This window comes from Oncorhynchus gorbuscha, linkage group LG26, assembly GCF_021184085.1.
Source record: "Oncorhynchus gorbuscha isolate QuinsamMale2020 ecotype Even-year linkage group LG26, OgorEven_v1.0, whole genome shotgun sequence".
Lineage (NCBI taxonomy): Eukaryota > Metazoa > Chordata > Actinopteri > Salmoniformes > Salmonidae > Oncorhynchus > Oncorhynchus gorbuscha.
In genome coordinates this window covers 2596472-2622682 of record NC_060198.1, presented here as the reverse complement: position 1 = coordinate 2622682, position 26211 = coordinate 2596472, and the positions used below count along the sequence as shown (strand labels likewise).

Genomic DNA, 26211 nt, shown 5'->3' with positions numbered 1-26211 from the left:
AATAACCCCAAACCTAAAAAGAAAATAGTTTATTTTAGAAATGTATTTTTTTCCATGAGTAAAACACTGATCTGGCTGAGGACATCAAGTCATGCTAGTTGTGACAGTATTTCGTGGAACACACATGAGGCAGAGAGATAAAGGAGCTTTACACTATAGCTGGCCTACATTTCCTGGAACTTTTGGACAAGTCTTAAATAATGAATGACTTGACGTCACGGACCATCCAAGATGTCTGATATACATTACATATGTTCTTAAAGGGACCGTTCAGACCCTGGCTACAGACAGAACAACATACATTTGAAGGATGTGATCAGGACGGTATAGAACATCAGGAAAAGTTGTAAAAAAAAATATTGGTTTGGCGGTAGGTCAATTTCAATGATGTATGCCTATGAATAGAGGGTAATGACATTAAAACACTCATTCCTGATTAATCAACACAGATCACATTGCTACTCTGCCCCACACCCTCAACCCCACCTCCCATATGACCTAGTTATGTATGTAGCGTGCTGACAAATGAGCCTTCACATAGATATTAAACTAATTACAGGACCTTCACATAGGCTGTAGGCATCCCAAATGGCACCCTATTCCCTACACGGTGCACTACTTTTGACCAGGTTCTGGTCAAAAGTTGTGCACTATGTAGTGAACAGGGCACCATTTGGCACGCATCCCAGGATATTATACTATTCCAGATCCTTGGTGGAGCGCGGTAGTAAATCTCCAAGCCGACAAGGCAGTCAGGAAATGGAGACATCATGATCATTATGAACTACGCCCTAAATGGCACCCTATTCCCTACATAGTGCACAACTTTTGTCCAGAACCCTAATGTCCCTGATCAAAAGAAGTGCACAACGTAGGGAATAGGGTGCCATTTGGGATGCAGACACAATCATTATGAACATGTTCTCTTGTTAGCATGACGCTGACCAATATCACCATGTCTCTTTCCAGGGATAGGAAGGATAATACAATCCACCACTTCTTTCTTTCCAGCCTTATCTGAGGCCCCAAAGCCACAGCCTAAATCCAAATAGATTGGAACTATTTGATGTATTTTACTGAGCAGTAAAATTGAGAGCTATACACACCAAACACACACAGATGTTCTGTAAGATTTCAATGAAGCGGACATTTAAAAGAATATATACACTGAGTGTACAAAACATAAGGATCACCTTCGTGATATGGAGTTGCACCCCCCGTTTTGCCCTCAGAACCCTCAGAATTGGTTGAAGCATGGACTCTGCAAGGTGTGGAAAGCGTTCCATGTGTCAGGTTGGCTGGATGTTCCGTGGGTGGAGGACCATTCTTGATACACAGGAAACGGTTGAGTGTGAAAAACCCAGCAGCGTTGCAGTTGACACACTCAAACCGGTGCGCCTGGCACCTGCTACCATACAGTACCCCGTTCAAAGACACTTCAATATTTTGTCTTGCCCATTCGCCCTCTGAATGACACACACACACACTTTGATTGATTTATTCCACCTTTATTTAACCAGGTAGGCTGGTTGAGAACAAGTTCTCATTTACAACTGCGACCTGGCCAAGATAAAGCATAGCAGTGTGAACAGACAACAACACAGAGTTACACATGGAGTAAACAATAAACAAGACAATAACACAGTAGAGAAAAAAAGAGTCTATATACATTGTGTGCAAAAGGCATGAGGAGGTAGGTATATATAGGCCATAGGAGTGAATAATTACAATTTAGCAGATTAACACTGGAGTGATAAATGATCAGATGGTCATGTGCAGGTAGAGATACTGGAGTGTAAAAGAGCAGAAAAGTAAATAAATAAAAACAATCCATGTCTCAAGGCTTAACAGTCTTTCTTTAACGTCTCTCCTCCCCTTCATCTACACTGATTGAAGTGGATTTAATAAGTGGCATCAATAAGGGATCATAGTTTTCACCTGGATTCACCTGGTCAGTCTGTCATGGAAAGAGCAAGTGTTCCTAATGTTTTGTACACTCAAGTGTAGGTTAAATCTATAATTTAAGCACAAAAAATATCAAACGGGGCATGTTGGCTTAGCTGTGTACTCTTGGGAAATCGCTATACGCCCCTGTAGATCATATGGAATAATCTGGAATGAATATATGGGCCAAACACGCAGAGCGTTGATCCACCCCCCCCCCCCCCTGTACATTTTGCAGATGGTGAAATGCAATATGCATGTAGCAGTCACTCATACTCATACATGTTACATATATATTACATACATGCAGCCGTGTGAGTACATGAACCCTGCTCTCTGTCACGTGCACACCCACCCGTGTTATAAAAACACACAACTAAGATAGCTTACTGTATCATAGTCACAAACACACACACACACGAACACAGGCTCCAATGTTGAATCACTTTTGTCTGCTAGCTACGCTACCAACACAATGGCGATGTTGTTTTTCTGGTAAGGATGCCCTGTGTGGTTCAGTGTGTGTTTGTTGTTCTCTTTCTCTTTCATTTAGGCCGACTGCTCACTGTGCTGTCTGTCACGTGGTGACTGCTATGGTGCAGGTCACATGTTGTGCCAGCAGCACCTGACCAACTAACTGACTCAACAGGTCACGTAGCCTAATGGACGGTTTGTTCTCCATGCTTAAAACACATGGTTAACTCCCACTTAGTCTTTGTTTTGAAGCCCCCACATGGTTAACTCCCACTTAGTCTTTGTTTTGAAGCCCACACATGGTTAACTCCCACTTAGTCTTTGTTTTGAAGCCCCCACATGGTTAACCCCCACATGGTTAACTCCCACTTAGTCTTTGTTTTGAAGCCCCCACATGGTTAACTCCCACTTAGTCTTTGTTTTGAAGCCCCCACATGGTTAACTCCCACCTAGTCTTTGTTTTGAAGCCCACACATGGTTAACTCCCACTTAGTCTTTGTTTTGAAGCCCCAACATGGTTAACTCCCACTTAGTCTTTGTTTTGAAGCCCCCACATGGTTAACTACATTTACATTTACATTTAAGTAACTCCCACTTAGTCTTTGTTTTGAAGCCCCCACATGGTTAACTCCCACTTAGTCTTTGTTTTGAAGCCCCCACATGGTTAACTCCCAAAAGCACCTTCATCTCAACATATCACCGCCTTCCCATAGGACGACCACACCAGGAAGAGTCAGTCAATGTCACTTCGAGGTTCTGTACTAGGTTGACCTTTTCCAATGCTATATTAAAGCAATGCTAATAAGCAATGAGGTGTGTTATATGGCCAATATACCACGGCTAAGGGCTGTCCTTATCCATGATGCAACACGGACACAGCCCTTAGCTGTGGTATACTGGCCATATACCACAAACCCAGAGGTGCCTTATTGCTATTATAAACTGGTTACCAACGTAATTAGAGCAGTAAAAATACATGTTTTGTCAAACCTGTGGTATACGGTCTGATATACCACAGCTGTCAGCCAATCAGCATTCAGTGCTCGAACCACCCAGTTTATAAAATGTTTTATTTGTAGCAAACACATGGTTTTCTAAATGGAACTGAATGTCCTAAAGAACCATACTGCCATGATCATCAAAGAGCAAAATAAACATGTTATGATCTATTTGATTCAATTCATTACTTTGCGATTCCCTATTTGATTCCTTAGTAAAAGGCTACTTATTCTATGCCAATGACAGACCATACAGCTGATCGACACAGAGCCACCTTCCCATAGGACAATAGGAAGTGTCACTGTCCCCCCTCAAAGCAAATTGGATGTAAATCCGAGCAACTGCTAAGACGTGAATGTAAATAAAGAAATACATTGATATTCCTGGCCAGCGGTGGACACGCACACGCACGCACACGCACACACACACACACACACACACACACACACACACACACACACACACACACACACACACACACACACACACACACACACACACACACACACACACACACTACTCTCTCAGAATATAGGCCTGTCCTGCCAATGGCTTCTTTACACTAAAGGACTGGAGGACACTTTACTGTTATCTATTATAAAACATAGACAGATGGGAGAGAGGGATGGATGTAGGGAGAGAGAGGGGGGGCATACAATAAGTAGTGGGGGAGGGAGAGATGGGGACAAACAGAGAGGGGAAAAGAGAGAGAGAGGGAAGGGGGAGAGACCGTCATTAAAGATCTAACTCGTCCGTCTCTGTGTAATCTGCCCAGAAACTAGCATCTGAAGCCTACAGAAATGTATGGAACGTTGCGTCGTTAGCTGGGCTACTAAAGACAGAGTGCTCCAGCTCTTCACGGTCCAGATAACATAGACAACATCCTTGTATAGTGAAAACCCTCATTAAGCCAATAGGACAAAAGACAACAAACACAAGGACATGAAGCCTGTCTAGCTGACTAGTGACAGAAAGAAACTATCTGGGACTCTTAGACTGGTACATAGTAAATGAGAGAAAGAGAGAGATCCCTCCTTCGCTGTCTTCTGAGTCGGGGACGTCCTGTGAGGACAATCGTCCTCTTGAGTTCTTCACTGACAGGCAATTGTTATATATGCAACAAACAGCACTGAAGAATGAAAGGAATGTGGAATGTGTTCACTGTAGAAGTGTGTAACAGCCTACTGCACTCACTGGGGATCTGAGAGGCTGATTAGTAAGTCTCGGGAGTCGGAATTCCCTCTTGGAATTAAGTCGGATGGTGACCCAAATTCCATGTCGGAATGACAGAGAAACATTGGGAATATAGCTATTCTGTGGAGGTGGGATTTTATCACTTTGAGTGTGTGGGTATGGTGGTATTCAGTGTGTGTGTGTGTGTGTGTCTCTCTCTCTCTCTTCTGGCTATCAATCATTCCCTTTTTAGACTTCTTCATTCCTTTGAGATTTGATTGGCTGGTCGAGAGCAGCACATCCTGCGGATCCGTCCCGACAACCACTGGGTTGTTTAGTCTGGAGCCACAGTGGAACTGCGTTCAAAACCACTGGGATGAATCAACACGGGACACCTGGAATATCCGGGAACCCCGCACCACATCACTCACTCGCACAGCAGAGGGTTGGTTGGTAAATAAATCCAATTGTATGATAATTGTCGGGCAGATATACACCGTAGTCTGTTCCACCTCACGTCACGCCTGCTCACTGAACCCATGGCAAACCACAGAGAGGAATCTGCAATGACGCATGGCAACAGAGCAACACGGAGAGGGAGGGATGAGAAGGAAACATCACGAGAGAAGAGAGAGGATGGAATGTAAGGATAGAGAGCTGGTGTACAGTAAAAACTAAAAACCAAGTGAGTGAAAGAGAAAGAGAGAGCTTGAAGAAAGAGAGAAAAGTAGGCATGTGAAAGAGAGACATACTGATTTATTGTCTATGTCACTTGCTTTGGCCTTTTGCATTGAGAGAGAGAGAGAGTTAGAAATGGTCAGAGTGGGGGATGACTAGAGGTAGAGGAGGGGGTTCTGCAGGCCAGCTGTGCAGTGTCCAGGAAGGTATAGCAGGCAGGGCCCCAGTGAGACTGGGACTAAGGGGCTGGAGCTGAAGCCCATCACTAACACACGTGCCTAATATCACTCTGCTCTGTAGCTTTTAATCTGGTCCACTGGAGAGAGGGATGGAGGGGTGGAGAGATGAGGAGAGAGAGAGAGTGCAGACCCATGTGATTCTGGCGTCCACAAACCCTCTACTACTCAAAACAAGAAGTGTGGCATTCCCCCCTCAATCTCTATCTCCACGGTGACCCATCGTTCCCTGCTTCCCCTTCTTCCATCCATTCATCTCTTTCTCTTCTCTATCACCCCCCATCCATCCCTCCTTCTCGTCCCATGCCTCCCTATCTTCCCATGCCTCCATCCCCCCTTCTATAGTGATCTGAGGTCAGAGGAGCTTTAGATTAAACTCCAATACCCAGAAGGCTTTACTGTCCTAAAACACCGCTTTGGGCTGAAACAGATAAAACCAAGGGAGATCCCTCTGACATCCAACCAACCAGATGTTGGCTTCTGGGGCACAACTGTCCTTCTGCTATCCCTGCTATCCTCTCTCATCTCACGCTGCTCTGGTTTATGCTAATACTGTACACACACACAGCTGTCTCTCCACCCCCGCCACAAAGCCTAAAAGCATATCCACTTAACCCTGCCTTGTAACAGAGTCTAGATACACTAGTTCACTAACCCAGGACCCTATAAGCTCTGTCCCTGTTCCGGACCACTAACTGTAAACAATGACACTCCGCCGCCCACGCAAACCAACCAGGAAGGATATGATGGCGTCAGAAGATACCGCATTTTGATTGGTGGGCAAACAATCCTTAAAAATCTATGATTGGTGGAAACGGAGCAGTTTCCCCTCTAGCTGTCTAAATATAGACCCCAGACAGATTTATTGAGGTGGTTCATTTCCAACAGGCTTCTAGTTCTTCCTTTAACGTTGGATGATTTGGTTAGCTGGAATGCTAACCGACTGACACGCTTCTCTCAGGTGCATCCCAAATAGCACCCGATTCCCTATGCAGTGCACTACTTTTGACCAAGGCCCATAGGTAATAGGGTGCCAGTTGGGACACACATCTAGACTAGCAGCAGCAGCAGTAGCGGAGAGGATGGAACATTAGTGCATTCCGTCCTGGAACACTCCAACTAAACAGCCCCTTGGGATGTGGGTTTGGATTGTCAAGAAGCGTGACCCACGATCGTTACGGGGTGCTTGTTAAAATGCCACCACATAAGGTATTAGTTGTGGTAAAAGGCGAAAGAGGGAGAGATTTGATTGAAAGCACTGTCAGTATCAATTTGTCATTCCAAAAACAAATCAACACACGTTTCTATTTCTATCCTTCTAAACAAACATCAGTGTGTAATCCCGAAACAAACTGGCCCTCCCGTATCCTGCACATCTTGGAATGCTGTACGTGCTAATGCAAATATCCTGTATAAACACAAACATCCCCTGTGTAAGGGCACAACAAGGAGGTGAAAAGATATCCGGAGTCAAAGGTCAGGTAAGAAAGGACGAGTGTCCGGCACCTAATCCAGCTGGAGGGTGTGTGTGTGTGTGTGTTCACTAAACCAGCGTGCTCTTACAGAGCGACTCAGCAGAGGGAGAATGTAGGGCAGTCAGAAAGACGTGCGTAATGAGGATGACCTAGAGATTCTCCTGTGTCTCCTCCACAGAGTGTGTGTGTGTGTAATGAGCTGATGTAGGACTGTGTGTACACAGTACATCTAGGTTTGTGTATGTGAGTGGATAAGTGCTCGCGATTGGCTAAATATGTGTCATTCAGAGTCAGGTCCTTCGTAAGACAGGTGTTCTCTGTCTCTATTCACCCTGCACACTCTCACAGCCAGATCAGCTAATGCTACACTATGCTAACTGCTAACTAACTCCTATAACAGAATATAACTTTGCTAGCTTTGCTAATGCTAACGCTTAGAAATTACTATTGAACTATTTTACCAAACACGGAAGTTAGCGGTTAGCATAGCCTCGCCTAGCATAGCGGCTCTGGCTGACCAGAGGGGAAAGTGCTCCAGCCCCCAGCACGTGCTCCACTCTGACTCTGCTGTGCTCCACCCTGACTCTGCTGTGCTCCACTCTGACTCTGCTGTGCTCCACTCTGACTCTGCTGTGCTCCACTCTGACTCTGCTGTGCTCCACCCTGACTCTGCTGTGCTCCACCCTGACTCTGCTGTGCTCCACCCTGACTCTGCTGTGCTCCACGCTGGCTCTGCTGTGCTCCACCCTGGCTCTGCTGTGCTCCACCCTGATTCTGCTGTGCTCCACCCTGACTCTGCTGTGCTCCACCCTGACTCTGCTGTGCTCCACCCTGACTCTGCTGTGCTCCACCCTGACTCTGCTGTGCTCCACCCTGACTCTGCTGTGCTCCACCCTGACTCTGCTGTGCTCCACCCTGACTCTGCTGTGCTCCACTCTGACTCTGCTGTGCTCCACCCTGACTCTGCTGTGCTCCACTCTGACTCTGCTGTGCTCCACCCTGGCTCTGCTGTGCTCCACCGTGACTCTGCTGTGCTCCACCCTGGCTCTGCTGTGCTCCACGCTGGCTCTGCTGTGCTCCACCCTGGCTCTGCTGTGCTCCACCCTGATTCTGCTGTGCTCCACCCTGACTCTGCTGTGCTCCACTCTGACTCTGCTGTGCTCCACCCTGACTCTGCTGTGCTCCACCCTGACTCTGCTGTGCTCCACCCTGACTCTGCTGTGCTCCACCCTGATTCTGCTGTGCTCCACCCTGATTCTGCTGTGCTCCACCCTGACTCTGCTGTGCTCCACGCTGACTCTGCTGTGCTCCACTCTGACTCTGCTGTGCTCCACTCTGACTCTGCTGTGCTCCACTCTGACTCTGCTGTGCTCCACTCTGACTCTGCTGTGCTCCACTCTGACTCTGCTGTGCTCACCAGACCAAAGATCAAGTCCCTTAAGCTGCTTTTCTGAGCCAAGAAAAGCTTACAAGGCATCAAGTTGGTTGACTAGGAACAAATAGGTCCCAAATCGCATGCTATTCCCTATTTAGTGCACTGCTTTTGACCAGAGCCGATAGGGTAGTGCCCTATATAGGGAATATGTTGCAATTTGGGATGAAGCCCAACTAGGGCCAGTTTGGGGCTGGCTGCAAGACCTGACAACAGGGAGGGTGGGTATTGTTGTTGCTATGGTCAGAGGAGAATTGGGGCAAACTATGCTCTCACACGCCATGAAGGATGTAGGCCTGAGCACGTGAGAGTACTAAAGCCTGGGCCAAAAGACAAAAACAGCTGTCAAATGACTTAAATGAAATGTCATGACTTTGGTATTGTGTCTCATTGTCTTATTGTGCTTCCCTAAAGTCATCCTGAATATTCCACTGAGAGAAGACATGAGGTTCTTCTGAACTTATGTTCAATTGAATGCAACACATAAGGGATAATCAATGAGGGGCAATGCATCCAATGGAAAATAATGAACGACGTGGAAAGTGTGTTCCATTACGCGCCGGCGGAGAGAAACGGACCGTCCACGGAGTGAAACGGACCGTCCGCGGAGTGAAACGGACCGTCCGCGGAGTGAAACGGACCGTCCGCGGAGTGAAACTGACCGTCCGCGGAGTGAAACTGACCGTCCGCGGAGTGAAACTGACCGTCCGCGGAGTGAATCTGACCGTCCGCGGAGTGAAACGGACCGTCCGCGGAGTGAAACTGACCTTCCGCGGAGTGAAACTGACCGTCCGCGGAGTGAAACCGCGGAGTGAAACCCGTCCGCGGAGTGAAACTGACCGTCCGCGGAGTGAAACTGACCGTCCGCGGAGTGAAACTGACCTTCCGCGGAGTGCAACTGAATGTCCACGGAGTGAATCTGACCGTCCGCGGAGTGAATCTGACCGTCCGCGGAGTGAATCTGACCGTCCGCGGAGTGAAACTGACCGTCCGCGGAGTGAAACTGACCGTCCGCGGAGTGAAACTGACCGTCCGCGGAGTGCAACTGACCGTCCGCGGAGTGAATCTGACCGTCCGCGGAGTGAAACTGACCGTCCGCGGAGTGAAACTGACCGTCCGCGGAGTGCAACTGAACGTCCGCGGAGTGAATCTGACCGTCCACGGAGTGAAACTGAATGTCCGCGGAGTGAAACTGACCGTCCGTCGGAGTGAAACTGACCGTCCGCGGAGTGAAACTGACCGTCCGCGGAGTGAATCTGACCGTCCGCGGAGTGAAACTGACCGTCCGCGGAGTGAAACTGACCGTCCGCGGAGTGAAACTGACCGTCCGCGGAGTGAAACTGACCGTCCGCGGAGTGAAACTGACCGTCCGCGGAGTGAAACTGACCGTCCGCGGAGTGAAACTGACCGTCCGCGGAGTGCAAACTGACCGTCCGCGGAGTGAAACGGACTGACCGTCCGCGGAGTGAAACTGACCGTCCGCGGAGTGAAACTGACCGTCCGCGGAGTGAAACTGACCGTCCGCGGAGTGAAACTGACCGTCCGCGGAGTGCAACTGAATGTCCACGGAGTGAATCTGACCGTCCGCGGAGTGAATCTGACCGTCCGCGGAGTGAATCTGACCGTCCGCGGAGTGAATCTGACCGTCCGCGGAGTGAAACTGACCGTCCGCGGAGTGAAACTGACCGTCCGCGGAGTGCAACTGACCGTCCGCGGAGTGAAACTGACCGTCCGCGGAGTGAATCTGACCGTCCGCGGAGTGAAACTGACCGTCCGCGGAGTGAAACTGACCGTCCGCGGAGTGAAACTGACCGTCCGCGGAGTGAAACTGAATGTCCACGGATTGAAACTGACCGTCCGCGGAGTGAAACTGACCGTCCGCGGAGTGAAACTGACCGTCCGCGGAGTGAAACTGACCGTCCGCGGAGTGAATCTGACCGTCCGCGGAGTGAAACTGACCGTCCGCGGAGTGAAACTGACCGTCCGCGGAGTGCAACTGAACGTCCACGGAGTGAATCTGACCGTCCACGGAGTGAAACTGACCGTCCACGGAGTGAAACTGACCGTCCGCGGAGTGAAACTGACCGTCCGCGGAGTGAAACTGACCGTCCGCGGAGTGCAACTGACCGTCCGCGGAGTGAAACTGACCGTCCGCGGAGTGAATCTGACCGTCCACGGAGTGAAACTGACCAGAGGACGCACAGAACCCAGAGTTGACTACCTCTTTTATACCATGGCTATAATTTAACACATTTGCAGCGACAAATGTGTTCATTTGTATTTGTATGTAGAAATGTGTTTAACCTCCACTGAAGTAGCTTAGTTAACTAGATAGCTACAGTAGTTGCCTTGGTAACAAAAACAAATAAGACTTGGTAATTACACTAACCAAACCACCAGTCCTAGCTTGCTTTTAAAAGCAGCTCAAACACAGAACATGTAAGAATGAACTAAAGCCATTACATACTACCATGCTGATATACTGTGTGTTATAGGGGAATAATACACACTCTAGAATGCCCTTCAAGCCAATCAGAAACGAGTATTCAACAATGCCATGGCACAGTTTTATATTAGAAGCTTCATCAGCATTGTTCAGAACATCACATGCCTGCTATCCAATATATAACACGAGCAGACACAAAGAAATGCAGACACAAAGAAATGTTTTGAGTGACAACAGAAGCAGCCGTCATTCTGTCCCACACCATTCCAAAGTCCCCTGGTAATGAGCCATGGCCATTCTCATCAGACTGTGGGCCAGCCAAAACAAACACCAGGCAGTAGGGATGTAACAAGTCATCGATACACACCGTTCCCCATTCAAATGATTAAGATAAGACTGATTCAAATGATTAAGATAAGACTGTAGCCGATTCAGAACCGATTCAAATGTAGCATTCATCGGTCAGAAAATGTATTCAAACGTAACGAATCGCCGGTTCTCTACAATGTTCTGCTCATATTAGTTTTTACCTTCTGAAAATACCTCTCATATCTTGTGACAACTGATGCGTCCTCTCCTTCAGTGTCAAACTGAGCCTGTTACTGTGTTGACAGTCATTGACCTACAAGTTATGTTTCATGCAGAACGACCAAGCCTTGTCAAACTGCTCACTGTGCCCAGCTTGGAGTGCTGACCAGCGCCAGGTAGGCAGCTGATCTTGCGCAAACACTAGGCTTTATTAGTTGCGTGACAACCTGTGGAATTTGCTCGGTTATTGTTATCTATGCACTGTTGAAAGTTCTGTTTGACCAGAATAGAAGCAAGTTACCGGAGACACAACTCTTATCTGCAGAAGGAGAAAAGAAGCTCACTTCAAAACGTCCAAGCGGTGAAAACCATTGGATTTGGAGATTTGACATTACTGGCTCAAACACAGTGACGGTACAAAAAACACATTCCCCCCCTAATCTGATAGTGGGGTGGTAGACGCCTAGTCTCCCTTATGGTTCAGATCAGAGGCCTACATACTATACACCATAGACATACATCACTTACACACACACACACATTACCCCCCCTAATCTGATAGTGGGGTGGTAGACGCCTAGTCTCCCAGATCAGAGGCCTATACTATACACCATAGACATACATCACTTACACACACACACATTCCCCCTAATCTGATAGTGGGGTGGTAGACAGTCTCCCTTATGGTTCAGATCAGAGGCCTACATACTATACACCATAGACATACATCAGATCAGAGGCCTACATACTACACCAGACATACACATTACCCCATTACCCCCTAATCTGATAGTGGGGTGGTAGACGCCTAGTCTCCCTTATGGTTCAGATCAGAGGCCTACATACTATACACCATAGACATACATCATTTACACACACATTACCCCCCCTAATCTGATAGTGGGGTGGTAGACGCCTAGTCTCCCTTATGGTTCAGATCAGAGGCCTACATACTATACACCATAGACATACATCATTTACACACACATTACCCCCCTAATCTGATAGTGGGGTGGTAGACGCCTAGTCTCCCTTATGGTTCAGATCAGAGGCCTACATACTATACACCATAGACATACATCATTTACACACACATTACCCCCCTAATCTGATAGTGGGGTGGTAGACGCCTAGTCTCCCTTATAGATCAGAGGCCTACATACCATACACCATAGACACACATTACCCCCTCAGATCATCTTTACACACACATTACCCCCTAATCTGATCCGCTACATAGTCTCCCTTATGGTTCAGACAGACACATTTACACACACACACACACACACACACACACACACACACACACACACACACACACACACACACACACACACACACACACACACACACACACACACACACACACACACACACACACACACACACACACACACACACACACACACAGCTCAGAGAGGCTCAGCTTATGGACTCCATCAGCAGCAGATGTGAATTGAGAATGGAAAATGTTGGTGTATCGTATAGTTCTCTCATCAATCCCAATCGCAACAAATTGTTTCAAACCAAAACATAGAATTCCTGTATCAGAGCCGATGTATCTAGATACGTATCGATTCACTTTGAAAGGGAACGATGCACATCCTTACCAGACAGGATGCCACCAAAGGGCAGACAGACAGACAGACAGACGGACGCAACGGGGAAAAGATGAGTGCAAAGGGACAACCCTGAACTCATATGGCAGCCCTGACCACTTCAAGAATCAATGGGTAGTGGGTAATTGGGTAGTGGGTAATTGGGTAGTGGGCAATTGAACTGCAGTAAATATTGCAGATTGTACCCTTAATATACCACAGTCATCTGTTTGCTGAAAGGCGTGTAAGAGAGAGTCTGTTTGCACAACCCGTTGTCATAAAGCGTAGAGGGTAAAAACTAAATATCATTTCATCAGTGCCACCCAACCACCAGCACCAATATCATTTAGGGAGTTTTAATTTTTGTCTGGTGTATTATTGGCCTAATACACAATATGAAATGAATAGGGAGGGGTGAGAGAGACGGCATCCCTAGATTTATGTCCCAGAGTAAAAGCCTGGCCCTCTTGATTACCCATAAACAGAGACATCTGCATTAGGGGCTAGGCTATTTGGTAAGCAAAATGCTAAATGACATACTACTATAGCAAGGAAGCACCCCACAATCAAACAATCGAATGGTATAATTAAGCAATTAGGCCTGAGGCGGTGTGGTATATGGACAATACAGCCCTTAGCCGTGGCACCCCTGAGGTGCCTTATTGCTATTATAAACTGGTTACCAATGTAATTAGAACAGTAAAAATTAAGCTTTAACTTCCCGACTAATGTCTTGAGATGTTGCTTCAATATATCCACATAATTTTCTTCCCTCATGATGCTATCTATTTTGTGAAGTGCTCCAGTCCCACCTGCAGCAAAGCACTCCCACAACATGATGCTGCCACCGCCATGCTTCACTGTTGGGATGGTGTTCTTCGGCTTGCAAGCATCCCCCTTTTTCCTCCAAACATAACAAAGGTCATTATGGCCAAACAGTTCTATTTTTGTTTCATCAGACCAAAAAGTACGATCTTTGTCCCCATGTGCAGTTGCAAACCATAGTCTTGCTTTTTTATGGCGGTTTTGGAGCAGTGGCTTCTTCCTTGCTGAGCGGCCTTTCAGGTTATGTCAATATAGGACTTGTTTTACTGTGGATATAGATACTTTTGTACCTGTTTCCTCCAGCATCTTCACAAGGTCCTTTGCTGTTGTTCTGGGATTGATTTGCACTTTTCACACCAAAGTACATTCATCTCTAGGAGACAGAACGAGTCTCCTTCCTAAGCAGTATGACGGCTGCGTGTTCCCAGGGTGTTTATACTTGCGTACTGTTGTTTGTAGAGATGAACCTGTGTCATGCTCAAAGTAGATGTCCTAACAAACTATACTTTTGGCAAGTCGTTTAACAAGAAATGTGTTGAGTAGTTGAAAAACGAGTTTAAATAACTCCAACCTAAGTGTATGTAAACTTCCGACTTCAAATGTACCTTGGCTTTCAGCCAATCAGTACTCAGGGCTCAAACCACCCAGTTTATAATTTGTCTTAGGTACTATTTGTTTTGTGTAATGTTAACTGATGTTTTGGGAAGCACCGAGCATACCCTAACACACAAGCTAAACCAACCAGTTTAAACTCTGGCTCTAATGCAGTAGTCTATCATTTCACGTCTGCATGTATGAGCGAAACTGGTTGATAAGAGGCAGCTAAATAATCAAAGAAGGTGAAACCGAGGCGTTATCTAGTCTGGTGGCGGTGGAGGCTGTTGCTACAGTATGTGAGCATCTGGAATGTGGTTTCTGGGTTTCAGGTCCCTTTCATCTCCTACCCTGTCATCTCTGTCTGCCGCACGGCCCTGTCACTACAGGGTTATCACCTCACGGACCTGCTGCGGTAGCAAGAAGAATGGAATGGAACTAGTCTGTTTGATAAACTTGACAAAATGGAACTGGTGAGTGTTCCATGCCAGAATCCAGAGTGCAGCGCGGCTGGCTTGGACAATTCGCTGCCAAACGGGCTTGTTAGGCCCGTGACATATAAAGTATGTTATTTGCTTACAGCATGCAAATATAGGGATTAGAAGTTATATTCAGAGTTTTTTCTTAAAGGGCCGGTTTACGATTGCTCCCATGAATTAAACTCATTTCTCTCATTTAATATTGATTTGTTTTAGGCTTAATCTACCCTGCAACAACACCACTCGCTGTGGCCTAGGTCTAAATGTCATGTGGTAGGTTGAAGACCTTGTCAACAGCAACTAGCAGGTGCACTTGGCTGCTACAGTGCTGTTTTAGCATACTGCACTGAGCAGGGGATGGTCCAAACCAGCTAGGCAAGCACATCACTTAGTTACACCGGTAAAAGCCGTCAGATGTAGGAGCGTAATTTGATCACCCTGTCGTAGGAGATCTTCCCTTTTTTATTTTATTTTTTACTTTTAGTGTATTTGAGGTTTAAAAAGGCTTCTGACGTTTGTCATTTCCACTTTGACATTTCAGACTTCATTTCCCTTACAAAAACATCCATTAAATATAATCCACATATTCATCCACATTTTCAGTCGCTGCAGGATTATTTTCCTGCTGTAGCGAACTGGCTCAAATGAAGATCCTACATCTGTACGTCTCCTCATCACTTATCTCGGCCACAACCCACACAGAGCCACACGCTGCATCAGCACTGACGATGCAAAGCCATGTGGGCACTATCTGCCAGAACCAGTCTCTGTGGCAGGATGGTAGGATGGCATGGTATCACAAGAACACAGGACAGTCATGAGATGATATGACATCATAACCATGTCTGTTTAACTAGTTAGTTGGTCATCCAACACATCTCTTCTTCCAATGTCCCTGTCATTTAGAAAAGTCACAAAATAAATAAGGAGGTGGTATGTAATTAAACGGATTGCTTGTGGCTACATTATGAGATGAGTGGGCTTGTTTTTACTAGAAATCCTCCGCAGCCTCGTATTATTGATGGTTTCCAGGTGAACCCTTCCAGACCTTCCTCTCCTGTCAGGCGATTGATGAAGCCTAAACACTCCAAAGTGAGCGGCTGAACTCCAAATCTGATAAGGGCTTCTAAGGATCCACTGTGTTCTATCTGTACAAAGCAACCATGAAACCCCGGGTGTGTCTGAAATGGCACCCTATTTACTAAGCAGTGCACTATTTTTGACAAGGGACTAAATTGTACCATATTCCCTATATAGTGCCCTATGGGGCCGGATGAAAAGTATTACACTTTATAGGGAATAGGGTGCCATTTGAGACGCTGCAAATGCCTCTGGTTACAGGCCCAGTCTGCTGTGCTTGCACCCTACCCTGCCCTGCCTAGCTGTAACTGTGTAACTCAAAGCCCTTAGCAATGGCCCCATTGCATAACCCAATGTACTGTAGAGTAGTGAACCCAATGTACTGTACAGTGGAGACTCAACATAGAGAGAGGAGGGAGAGAAGAGAGAGGACAGAGAGAGAGAGGGGGCAGAGAGAGAGAGGGAGGGCAGAGAGAGAGAGAGGAGAGAGAGAGGGGGGCAGAGAGAGGGGGGCAGAGAGAGGGGGCAGAGAGAGAGAGGGAGGGCAGAGAGAGAGAGAGAGAGAGGGGGGGGCAGAGAGAGAGAGGGGGGAGGGAAGAGAGAGAGGGGGGAAGAGAGAGAGGGGGGCAGAGAGAGAAAGAGAGGACAGAGAGAGAGGGGGCAGAGAGAGAGAGAGGAGGGGAGGGAGGGCAGAGAGAGAGAGAGGGCATAGAGATTGAGAGAGAGATAGAGACAACACAGAGAGAGAGAAAGAGAGGGCAGAGAGAGAGAGAGAGAGAGGGCATAGAGATTGAGAGAGAGGGCAGAGATAGAGACAGAGAGAGAGAAAGAGAGGGCATAGAGATTGAGAGAGAGAAAGGGCAGAGATAGAGACAACACAGAGAGAGAGAAAGAGAGGGCAGAGAGAGAGAGAGGAGGGGAGGGCAGAGAGAGAGGGCATAGAGATTGAGAGAGAGAAAGGGCAGAGATAGAGACAACACAGAGAGAGAAAGAGAGGGCAGAGAGAGAGAGGCGGAGTATAGGAGAGAGGAAGGGAATGTCCTTAGATTAAGAGGAACTAGGTCAAATCTTACTGTTGGTTTTAATAACCTGTTGCTGGGTAAAGTTGCCTGGTGGAAAGATCCAAGCTGGCAAGCTAAGAGCAAGTGCTTTTTCAGTGCAATTTGAGGGGCTAGTTGGACTTTTCAGTATAGATCTGGACAAGTTTACTTTTTGTTTTAAGTCTAATAAGTATGAAAAGTAAAGACCAACTCACCTGTTCTTCTCCAACTCATTATGTGTAGACCTGCAAACAGAAAAACAAGAAAGGAACTTGTTAACCAAGGAACCAACACATCGCAAAGACCTGTGACATTTCAACACATCCAATAATTAAACAAGCTTCAATTCAAAAGTCAATAGGCCTATTGACTCTATTTTAACAAACAGCCACGGATTCAGTTGAGGGCGACAGTGTATTAGTGGAATACTGCACTTACTTTGACTTGGTCTGATTAGAATGAATTGGACTGATCAATTAATCCCAATTGAGAAGTAATGTACAAACCAACAACACACACACACACACGGGCCAGCTGGACTGTGATGTACCATAACCAAGACCGTGCCTGAGAGTCAGTGTGCACTATGAACTGTGCGTTTGGTCGATACGCCCAGCCAGGCTTCAGTCCCATACAACGGGCCTGTATCGTCACACACTTCAACCTCCTCTTCCTCCAACAGTGCATAGCCCATGTAGCCCCATGTATATGGCTGTCTGAGTGTGGCGTGTGTGTGTGTGAGTCCAGGCCTCAGACTCAGTGCTGTGTTAATAATGCAAAGTGATTCAGCTGGTCCCCTAAGAGCCTCTTTGTATGGCAACACATTGAAGATAAACAGGCCCTCCCGCCTTGGCCTAAATGGCCTGCCTGCCCGCCCAGTGTGTGTGTGTGTATGAGAGTGTGTGTGTCTTTTTAAACAAACTCCTCCTCAGCTCCTCAACCCACTCGCCGCAGGGAGGAACCATTTATTGGTTCCCAGGTCATATAGGCACTTCTCTTTATTGGAGGTGGACTATTACAGTCACAACATTTTCACACACAAAAAAATGGCCTCTGCCTGCAGTGGCTGACCTGATTGGATAGCTGACTGTCCTGCTACAGGGAACAAGGGACGAGCGAGGAAGAGAGGAAGGAGAAAGACAGAGTGGGAGGAAAAAAGACACTGCCAGGTTACAAGGGATTCTGGGAGTTGGCGCCTCATCAGAGCGACTCCAAATCCTTTTTTTTCATGTTTAATTATTGATGTAAATAAAAAAGACCATATGTCTCCATTAGAATACATTACCACCACTCGTGTGCTTATTGTGTATGCAAACTGGGTTAACAACTGAACCGTGACAGTCATTTCTCATTAACAGGGTCTCAGGACCAGGGAAGCCGGTCTCTGCTAAGCCTGCCATCATTGCCGAGCAAGACCAAAGATGCAACCAATTTCCTGTGCTAACTTGAAATAATTATGTAGAAAAACGTCATCCTCACCCCAAAACATTTAGCATCTCTGTGGTATAAATAAACAGCAGTGCTGGGCTCTGTGTGTTCGGCAACACACACACTCATGGACACACAACATACACCCACCACACACACACAAGCGTATCTTGATAAATCCAAAACCTTTTTATCTATAGAGCCTATAGTCCACCAGCCAGCCAGGAGCCAGACTCCATGTATTTGTGTAAATACCACAACATTTACAGCTCAGCTCATAAACTGTACAAAGCCGTCTCGTATACAACGTTAAGTCTTTATGCCCCTGACAGTTTATTTCTCCCCTGTAAAAAAAAAACGATGGAGAGCTATTAAAGGGATGCAGACAAACTGTGTCTGCTGCTATTGCGTTGTTCTAACGGCGGCTGACGACCAACAGTCTGAACCAGTGACATCCCCAGCCCGCCACGCACCAACGGAGGGTCCACCAGACATGGCCTAGATCAATACACAACACAGTATCATTTCCATGATGGCGAGCGTCAGACTCCTCTTCCACTGTTGCTGTTAGCCCAGGCTACTGTTGGCCAACAGAAAACAAAACAGCACCATGAAAACAACTGTGCACGGTGTGCTGTTGTGGCATCTTGCATCACTGGTCAAGATTATTTAGAATTTTGACTATCCGGATACCCCCCCCCACAAATAAATTTGTGATATGTATTTGAATAGTGAAATCATTTTGAGCTAACTCTAAAACTACTTAAACCATGTCAAACAGTATTTGAACCCTGGTTCAGGCTTTGTAGTGTTTGGGCAAAAACCAAAACGTGCACCCTTTGGGGTCCCGAGGACCGAGTTCGGGAAACGCTGCACTAGCCTACACAGTAGACAATAGTGTATAATCACCCTCTACAGTAGGTTACAGGACACATCAAATCAGCTATCAGAGAGCGATCAGAATGTCTGTAGCTATAGCTCAACAGATACGGATGACTTGAATGGAGGAATGGAGGATCCCTGCAAGATGAGATAAACATGTTCCTGCTGTATAGGGCGAAAGAGGGACAGAGAGAGTGAGATAAGCCCATCACCTATAAGCCTCAACATGCTACAAATGAGGAGGCCTTACCTGGCCACACACACACACACACACCGGAGCCAATCTGATCACTATCGTTGCCATGCATAACTAGGCGACACTATAGCTGTGAGTCAAATGTTGGTTCCTGTTTTTCATTCCTCTCACGTTTAAGATGAAAAAGGCTCTCAGTCTCTCAGTAGGATTGAAATATGGCTGGCTGTCCATGATGGATGTATAAGTAGAGGACAATAATCTGTCCATGATGGATGTATAAGTAGAGGACAATAGTCTGTCCATGATGGATGTATAAGTAGAGGACAATAGTCTGTCCATGATGGATGTATAAGTAGAGGACAATAGTCTGTCCATGATGGATGTATAAGTAGAGGTCTGTCCATGATGGATGTATAAGTAGAGGACAATAGTCTGTCCATGATGGATGTATAAGTAGAGGACAATAGTCTGTCCATGATGGATGTATAAGTAGAGGACAATAGTCTGTCCATGATGGATGCATAAGTAGAGGACAATAGTCTGTCCATGATGGATGTATAAGTAGAGGACAATAGTCTGTCCATGATGGATGTATAAGTAGAGGACAATAGTCTGTCCATGATGGATGTATAAGTAGAGGACAATAGTCTGTCCATGATGGATGTATAAGTAGAGGACAATAGTCTGTCCATGATGGATGTATAAGTAGAGGACAATAGTCTGTCCATGATGGATGTATAAGTAGAGGACAATAGTCTGTCCATGATGGATGTATAAGTAGAGGACAATAGATGGATGTATAAGTAGAGGACTGTCCATGATGGATGTATAAGTAGAGGACAATAGTCTGTCCATGATGGATGTATAAGTAGAGGACAATAGTCTGTCCATGATGGATGTATAAGTAGAGGACAATAGTCTGTCCATGATGGATGTATAAGTAGAGGACAATAGTCTGTCCATGATGGATGTATAAGTAGAGGACAATAGTCTGTCCATGATGGATGTATAAGTAGAGGACAATAGTCTGTCCATGATGGATGTATAAGTAGAGGACAATAGTCTGTCCATGATGGATGTATAAGTAGAGGACAATAGTCTGTCCATGATGGATGTATAAGTAGAGGACAATAGTCTGTCCATGATGGATGAGCATAAGTAGAGGACAATAGTCTGTCCATGATGGATGTATAAGTAGAGGACAATAGGCTGTCCATGATGGATGTATAAGTAGAATAGTCTGTCCATGATGGATGGAATAAGTAGAGGACAATAATGATGGATGTATAAGTAGAGGACAATAGTCTGTCCATGATGGATGTATAAGTAATAGTCTGTCCATAGTCTGTCCATGATGGATGTATAAGTAGAGGACAATAGTCTGTCCATGATGGATGAATAAGTAGAGGACAATAGTCTGTCCATGATGGATGTATAAGTAGAGGACAATAGTCTGTCCATGATGGATGTATAAGTAGAGGACAATAGTCTGTCCATGATGGATGTATAAGTAGAGGACAATAGTCTGTCCATGATGGAGGAATAAGTAGAGGACAATAGTCTGTCCATGTTCTTAACCCGAAAACACCACCGTACGCTATTATAGTCTATACAGCCTCTAGTCTTCAATGCATTTTCCTCTGAAAGAGCATTACGCGCAGTAGTATCAATCACCAACCTCAAATAGATTGGCTATTGAAGTGTAGGCTAACGTTTATACATTAGATTACCAGCAGTTGCAGAATACACATATAACACCAGCCTGCCTACATATAACACCAGCCTGCCTACATATAACACCAGCCTGCCTACATATAACACCAGCCTGCCTACATATAACACCAGCCTGCCTACATATAACACCAGCCTGCCTACATATAACACCAGCCCGCCTCCATATAACACCAACCTGCCTCTATATAACACAAGCCTGCCTACATATAACACCAGCCTGCCTACATATAACATCAGCCTGCCTACATATAACATCAGCCTGCCTACATACAACACAAGCCTGCCTACATATAACACCAGCCTGCTTACATACAACACCAACCTGCCTACATATAACACCAGCCTGCCTACATATAACACCAGCCTGCCTACATATAACACCAGCCTGCCTACATACAACACCAGCCTGCCTACATATAACACCAGCCTGCCTACATACAACACCAGCCTGCCTACATATAACACCAGCCTGCCTACATATAACACCAGCCTGCCTACATATAACACCAGCCTGCCTACATATAACACCAGCCTGCTTCCATATAACACCAACCTGCCTCCATACAACACCAGCCTGCCTACATATAACACCAGCCTGCCTACATATAACACCAGCCTGCCTACATATAACACCAGCCTGCCTACATATAACACCAGCCTGCCTACATATAACACCAGCCTGCCTACATATAACACCAGCCTGCCTACATATAACACCAGCCTGCCTACATATAACACCAGCCTGCCTACATACAACACCAGCCTGCCTACATACAACACCAGCCTGCCTACATACAACACCAGCCTGCCTACATATAACACCAGCCTGCCTACATATAACACCAGCCTGCCTACATATAACACCAGCCATGCCTACACACAACACCAGCAGCAAATAGGAGCTTTTTTCCTTTGGGGTTGGGGACAAAAGTAACCAAATATTATAGCATGGGAAGAGTATAGCAACATATAGAATTAACTAATGTTTCAACACTGTAAAATGGCAAACAGTTGTAAGACTGTAATAACAACTATATTATAACCAAGTATGATTTGTTTTGTACGTAAAATAATTTAAAACCTTGTGGTGTTCATCTGTTTTTCCATTTCCATCTGCGATTTTCTCCCAGTCCCTAACCTCCATCAGTTTGACAATCAGCTGATGACAGCAGCTCGGTCTGCTGGTGCTACCCCATGCCCCAAGCAAAGAGTGCCCTAACTCTCTGTAGGCTACACGGCCTTTATTCCACGTGTATATTTTATGCTTGGACAATTTCTCTGAATATATGTTAACTCCCGCTTATAACATGCCACGATGTTCTATAAGTGAGCTTACATGCTGCGACAGAGGGCAGAAGTAGGTTAAGACACTCAAGTGGTGTTGTGGCAACCACATCTAGGCTTGTTTTACCAGCGGTTAGGCTACAACGTTGCACTGACAGTCGAGTGATATCACATTATGGCAGCATTGTTATCGGTCATTCAGCTTATTATTGAGAAAGTCAACTGAATGACAGATAATTTATTTGTTTAGATCAACATACATAACCAGGCAAATAACACATTGGCATCGCATGCATGAAGCTATTGATCAACAAAAGTTTTTCTTACCTGTTATGGTTATTGTGGAACTTCTTGTTCCGAAATTTATTTTGTCTCTGGTAGTTCGTGTTCTGAATTGACGACGGAAACGTCGATGCATATCCGTGTTCACACTCTGTTGAAATAAAATTGTGGTTAGGGCGAGTTGGACCGTCCCCACCACATGCAGCATTTTGTAAACAACGGAAAAATATATACAATGTTGGTGCTAGGTCATCTGAATATATGGGGCAACTCATGCCACCCACATATCTACCGTTTTAACGGAATGAATCGTTTGTTTTTCGGCGATTGACGCTTGAAAACAGCATCAACACACACACAGAACACTCACATAGCCTAGCTACATTTGTCTGTGGTGTATTTTAAAGTTGATAAAACATGACAAGCAAATGATTTAAAACTCTGAAACGACACAAATTAACCTACATAATCAAATTAAACTAATATAACCACAAATGTGTAACGTGTTTTTATTTTGCATACCTTTCTCCCTTCTATCAAGATATTCTGCCGCTTCCAATAACCTCTGGATGTTCATCAACTGCACTGCCGTCATTCTGCTGGAGCTAGCGAACGTTAGCGAAACCTTTCTACAACTTGTGATACTATTTCAAAGACAAGTACTATTGCGGTTCAAGATCCAAAATCGGAATAATTGTTCCTCGTTGAGTATAACACAAAACGTTACTTCATGAATGTCTTCGTCTTGTTAGCTATTTTGTTTGCTGGCTCTGTAATTAAAAGCCCTGTCGAAAAATATCTGGCCAGTTTTAATATGCAAAACAGGTAGCTAGCAGCCTAGTAATTCAGGTTTTCAGCCGTTTCAAAAATCGAAAAACGAGTGTGGCAAAGTATTCAAAGTATTCCTGAAAAACAGTTACAAATGGTATAAAATGAATAGAAACTACATCAAATGTCGACCCAAAGCCTGAAAAGTCCCTGCTGCTGTGTTCAGTCCTCCCAGTTTGTTTACCCAGCTCCACAGCTGAGGGGCGGAGACCGAGCACAAGCTGGGGGCTGGTCTCGACGCAAAGCTTTATGGGATACGTAGTCTTTATTCTACTGATCAATTCAAGGGGCTTTATTGGCATGGGAAACGTGTTAACATTGCCAAAGCAAGTGAGGTAGATAATATACAAAAGTGAAATAAACAATACAAATTAACAGTAAACATTACATATACAGAAGATTCAAAACAAAAAAAGACATTACAAATATATACATACAGTGTTGTAACAATGTACAAATGGTTAAAGTACACAAGATCTCTACGCTGTCCACGTACAACGTTTCATGTTATTGAAATAATTACTTTTAATTGGAAATTTAAAGGAAAGAGATCAATTATATGAATAAGCCATATTCTAATAGCCTGATACTCATATGTTATGAAGTTGTTATAAGATGTTATTAGCTGGCCTATAATGGGTTTAAAAGCAGGAATGGGTTACTGATCACTCCAGACCAAATACATCAAACATGAATATTGTCCACTGGACTGCAGGTCTGTATGCTATTCTCGATGATCATATCTCTTCTCGCATTCATTTCTGGCAAAAAAAGACTGCAAGTCCCATGAATCAACAACAGAGTGGGGGTGTACCAGCCGACTGAAGCCAGGCCCAGCAACAAATTACATCACCGCAAAGGAGACGCTCGATTGGTGATACCTTGTGACAGGCATCTCATGCGAACTTGCACTTGACCAATCACAAAGGGATTTCGCGCCATGTGGAAAACCCGCAAGTATGAGGAAGCAACAACAATCGGGTAGGAGAAAGAGATGAAAGTGTTGCACGAAAGATCTCCTTATTTGTTAGATAATAAGAGAATAGTAATCCATTTTGTGTAACTTTTAAACTGAATTATTATATCACACTTTTTGCAATAACCCGAAACATAAATAGTGTACAAAAGAAAGTATTTTTTATTTAAAACATCTAATAATGTAGGCAAGCATCTAATCAACAAAATCATTTTGAAATTGAGATTTACAGATTGTGAAACTATTGCACAATGAACATAAATATAAAGCAATACAACTGAAACCAGGTGCTCTAGGCGAGCATCAAAATAGTGAGAAAAAGCATCCTATTTGAAATATGTGCAAACATCTAACAATAGGCCTATCTCTCCCCCCTAACAATCGAGCTGTTTAGGCTACAGCGAAGGATGCGGGGGCACTATGACGTCACCCAGAAATGAGTTGGAGGGCGCTGCGATGCTGTGGTCAGATATATCTAATCTCAAAGTAGTGGCCAATGCAATGTTCTGTGCACCCACACCCCAAACCATTGTGGGGTTTAATCAATCTAGGCTTTGTCAGTGGCCTGGCCTATATGGTGAAATAGGCCTATGTGGTGAAATAGGAATTTAGGATAAATTATGAAATTGTTACAGTGAGCAGGTGCAAAGCAAATTATGCTTTTGAGGGGTAGAAAAACGTACAACCAACAAAATACATATATCTTAATCATATCAGAAATCTACATCTAGGCTACAGGGAAAGTAATAGATAATGTATGACATTCAGAATATTAGGCTATTAGTGCAGTGCAATATCAGCGCGACTGCATAATAATGCATGAGAATAATAAGTAGATCAGTTGAATGAACTCAGCCCTTTGTTGTCTCGCGTCTGTTGACAATGAAACTCTTGTTTCCCTGAATATTACTGGGGGGGAAACCGTTACACAAAATAAACTTACTTCCATCCTTCCTCTCGGCGTTCTCGATAAAACTTGCTGCTTCCAGCAAAACTTGAACGTTTTTCAGAAAAGTATCAATCTGACTCAATGGAGAAGAAGCGCAGTCTCTGGAGTTGAATACGTCATTGATAGAGCATCTAGACATATCAAAATCGTGCCGATCCATAGACGTTTCGGAGTCCAAAAACACATATTCTCTCTTCAACTCTCTTTTCTGCCTATCACTTCTGGCCATTTTCGTTCACTTGGACTGCTTTGCCGGCTACTTTTCCAGGAGGAAAATAAACTGAAAGGCAGCTAGCAGTAGAGGCTCCTTTGCTTCTTGGTGGTGATAGGGCTTTTATGAATGCAGGTTACAATGCACGAAACGGTGCTTGGAGGATTGTGGCGCATGGGGCACACCGAGAGCCTGCATCTGCCTGATGAACGCCGCATGGTCCTGGCGCCGGCTTTTCAAGGTATGTTCCTGCCGACGGTTGTCTCTACGTCTCTTTGGCCCCCAGATTTTGTAGACTACAGACAATATTACTCCAATATTTCTTTATGATAGCAACAGAATGAAAACTATTAGAGTTGGTGGATAAGGTGGCTGTAAGCCCTGTATGTAATAGGATTATATTTTGGGGTTCCTTTTGACTCATGTAGGCTGTTTTGTTC

The 26211-nt window shown here is 45.3% G+C and overlaps 1 protein-coding gene across 2 annotated transcripts in view; it reads right to left on the bottom strand.

Annotated features, from left to right (window-relative positions):
- mxi1 (max interactor 1, dimerization protein) overlaps positions 1-25915 on the bottom strand; it is a 42899-nt gene extending 16984 nt beyond the window's left edge. The window contains exons 1-3 of one of the 2 annotated variants that reach the window (XM_046331505.1): positions 25555-25915; positions 22853-22958; positions 17217-17246 (exon numbers count right to left, since the gene is read on the bottom strand). In XM_046331505.1, the coding sequence (XP_046187461.1) occupies positions 17217-17246; positions 22853-22958; positions 25555-25789 (371 nt within the window). In that variant the 5' untranslated portion in view covers positions 25790-25915. Of the gene's footprint in view, positions 1-17216; positions 17247-22852; positions 22959-23329; positions 23819-25554 lie in introns of those variants that run through there. The other variant, XM_046331506.1, reaches the window with a different exon arrangement.
- Positions 25916-26211: the final 296 nt, after the last annotated feature.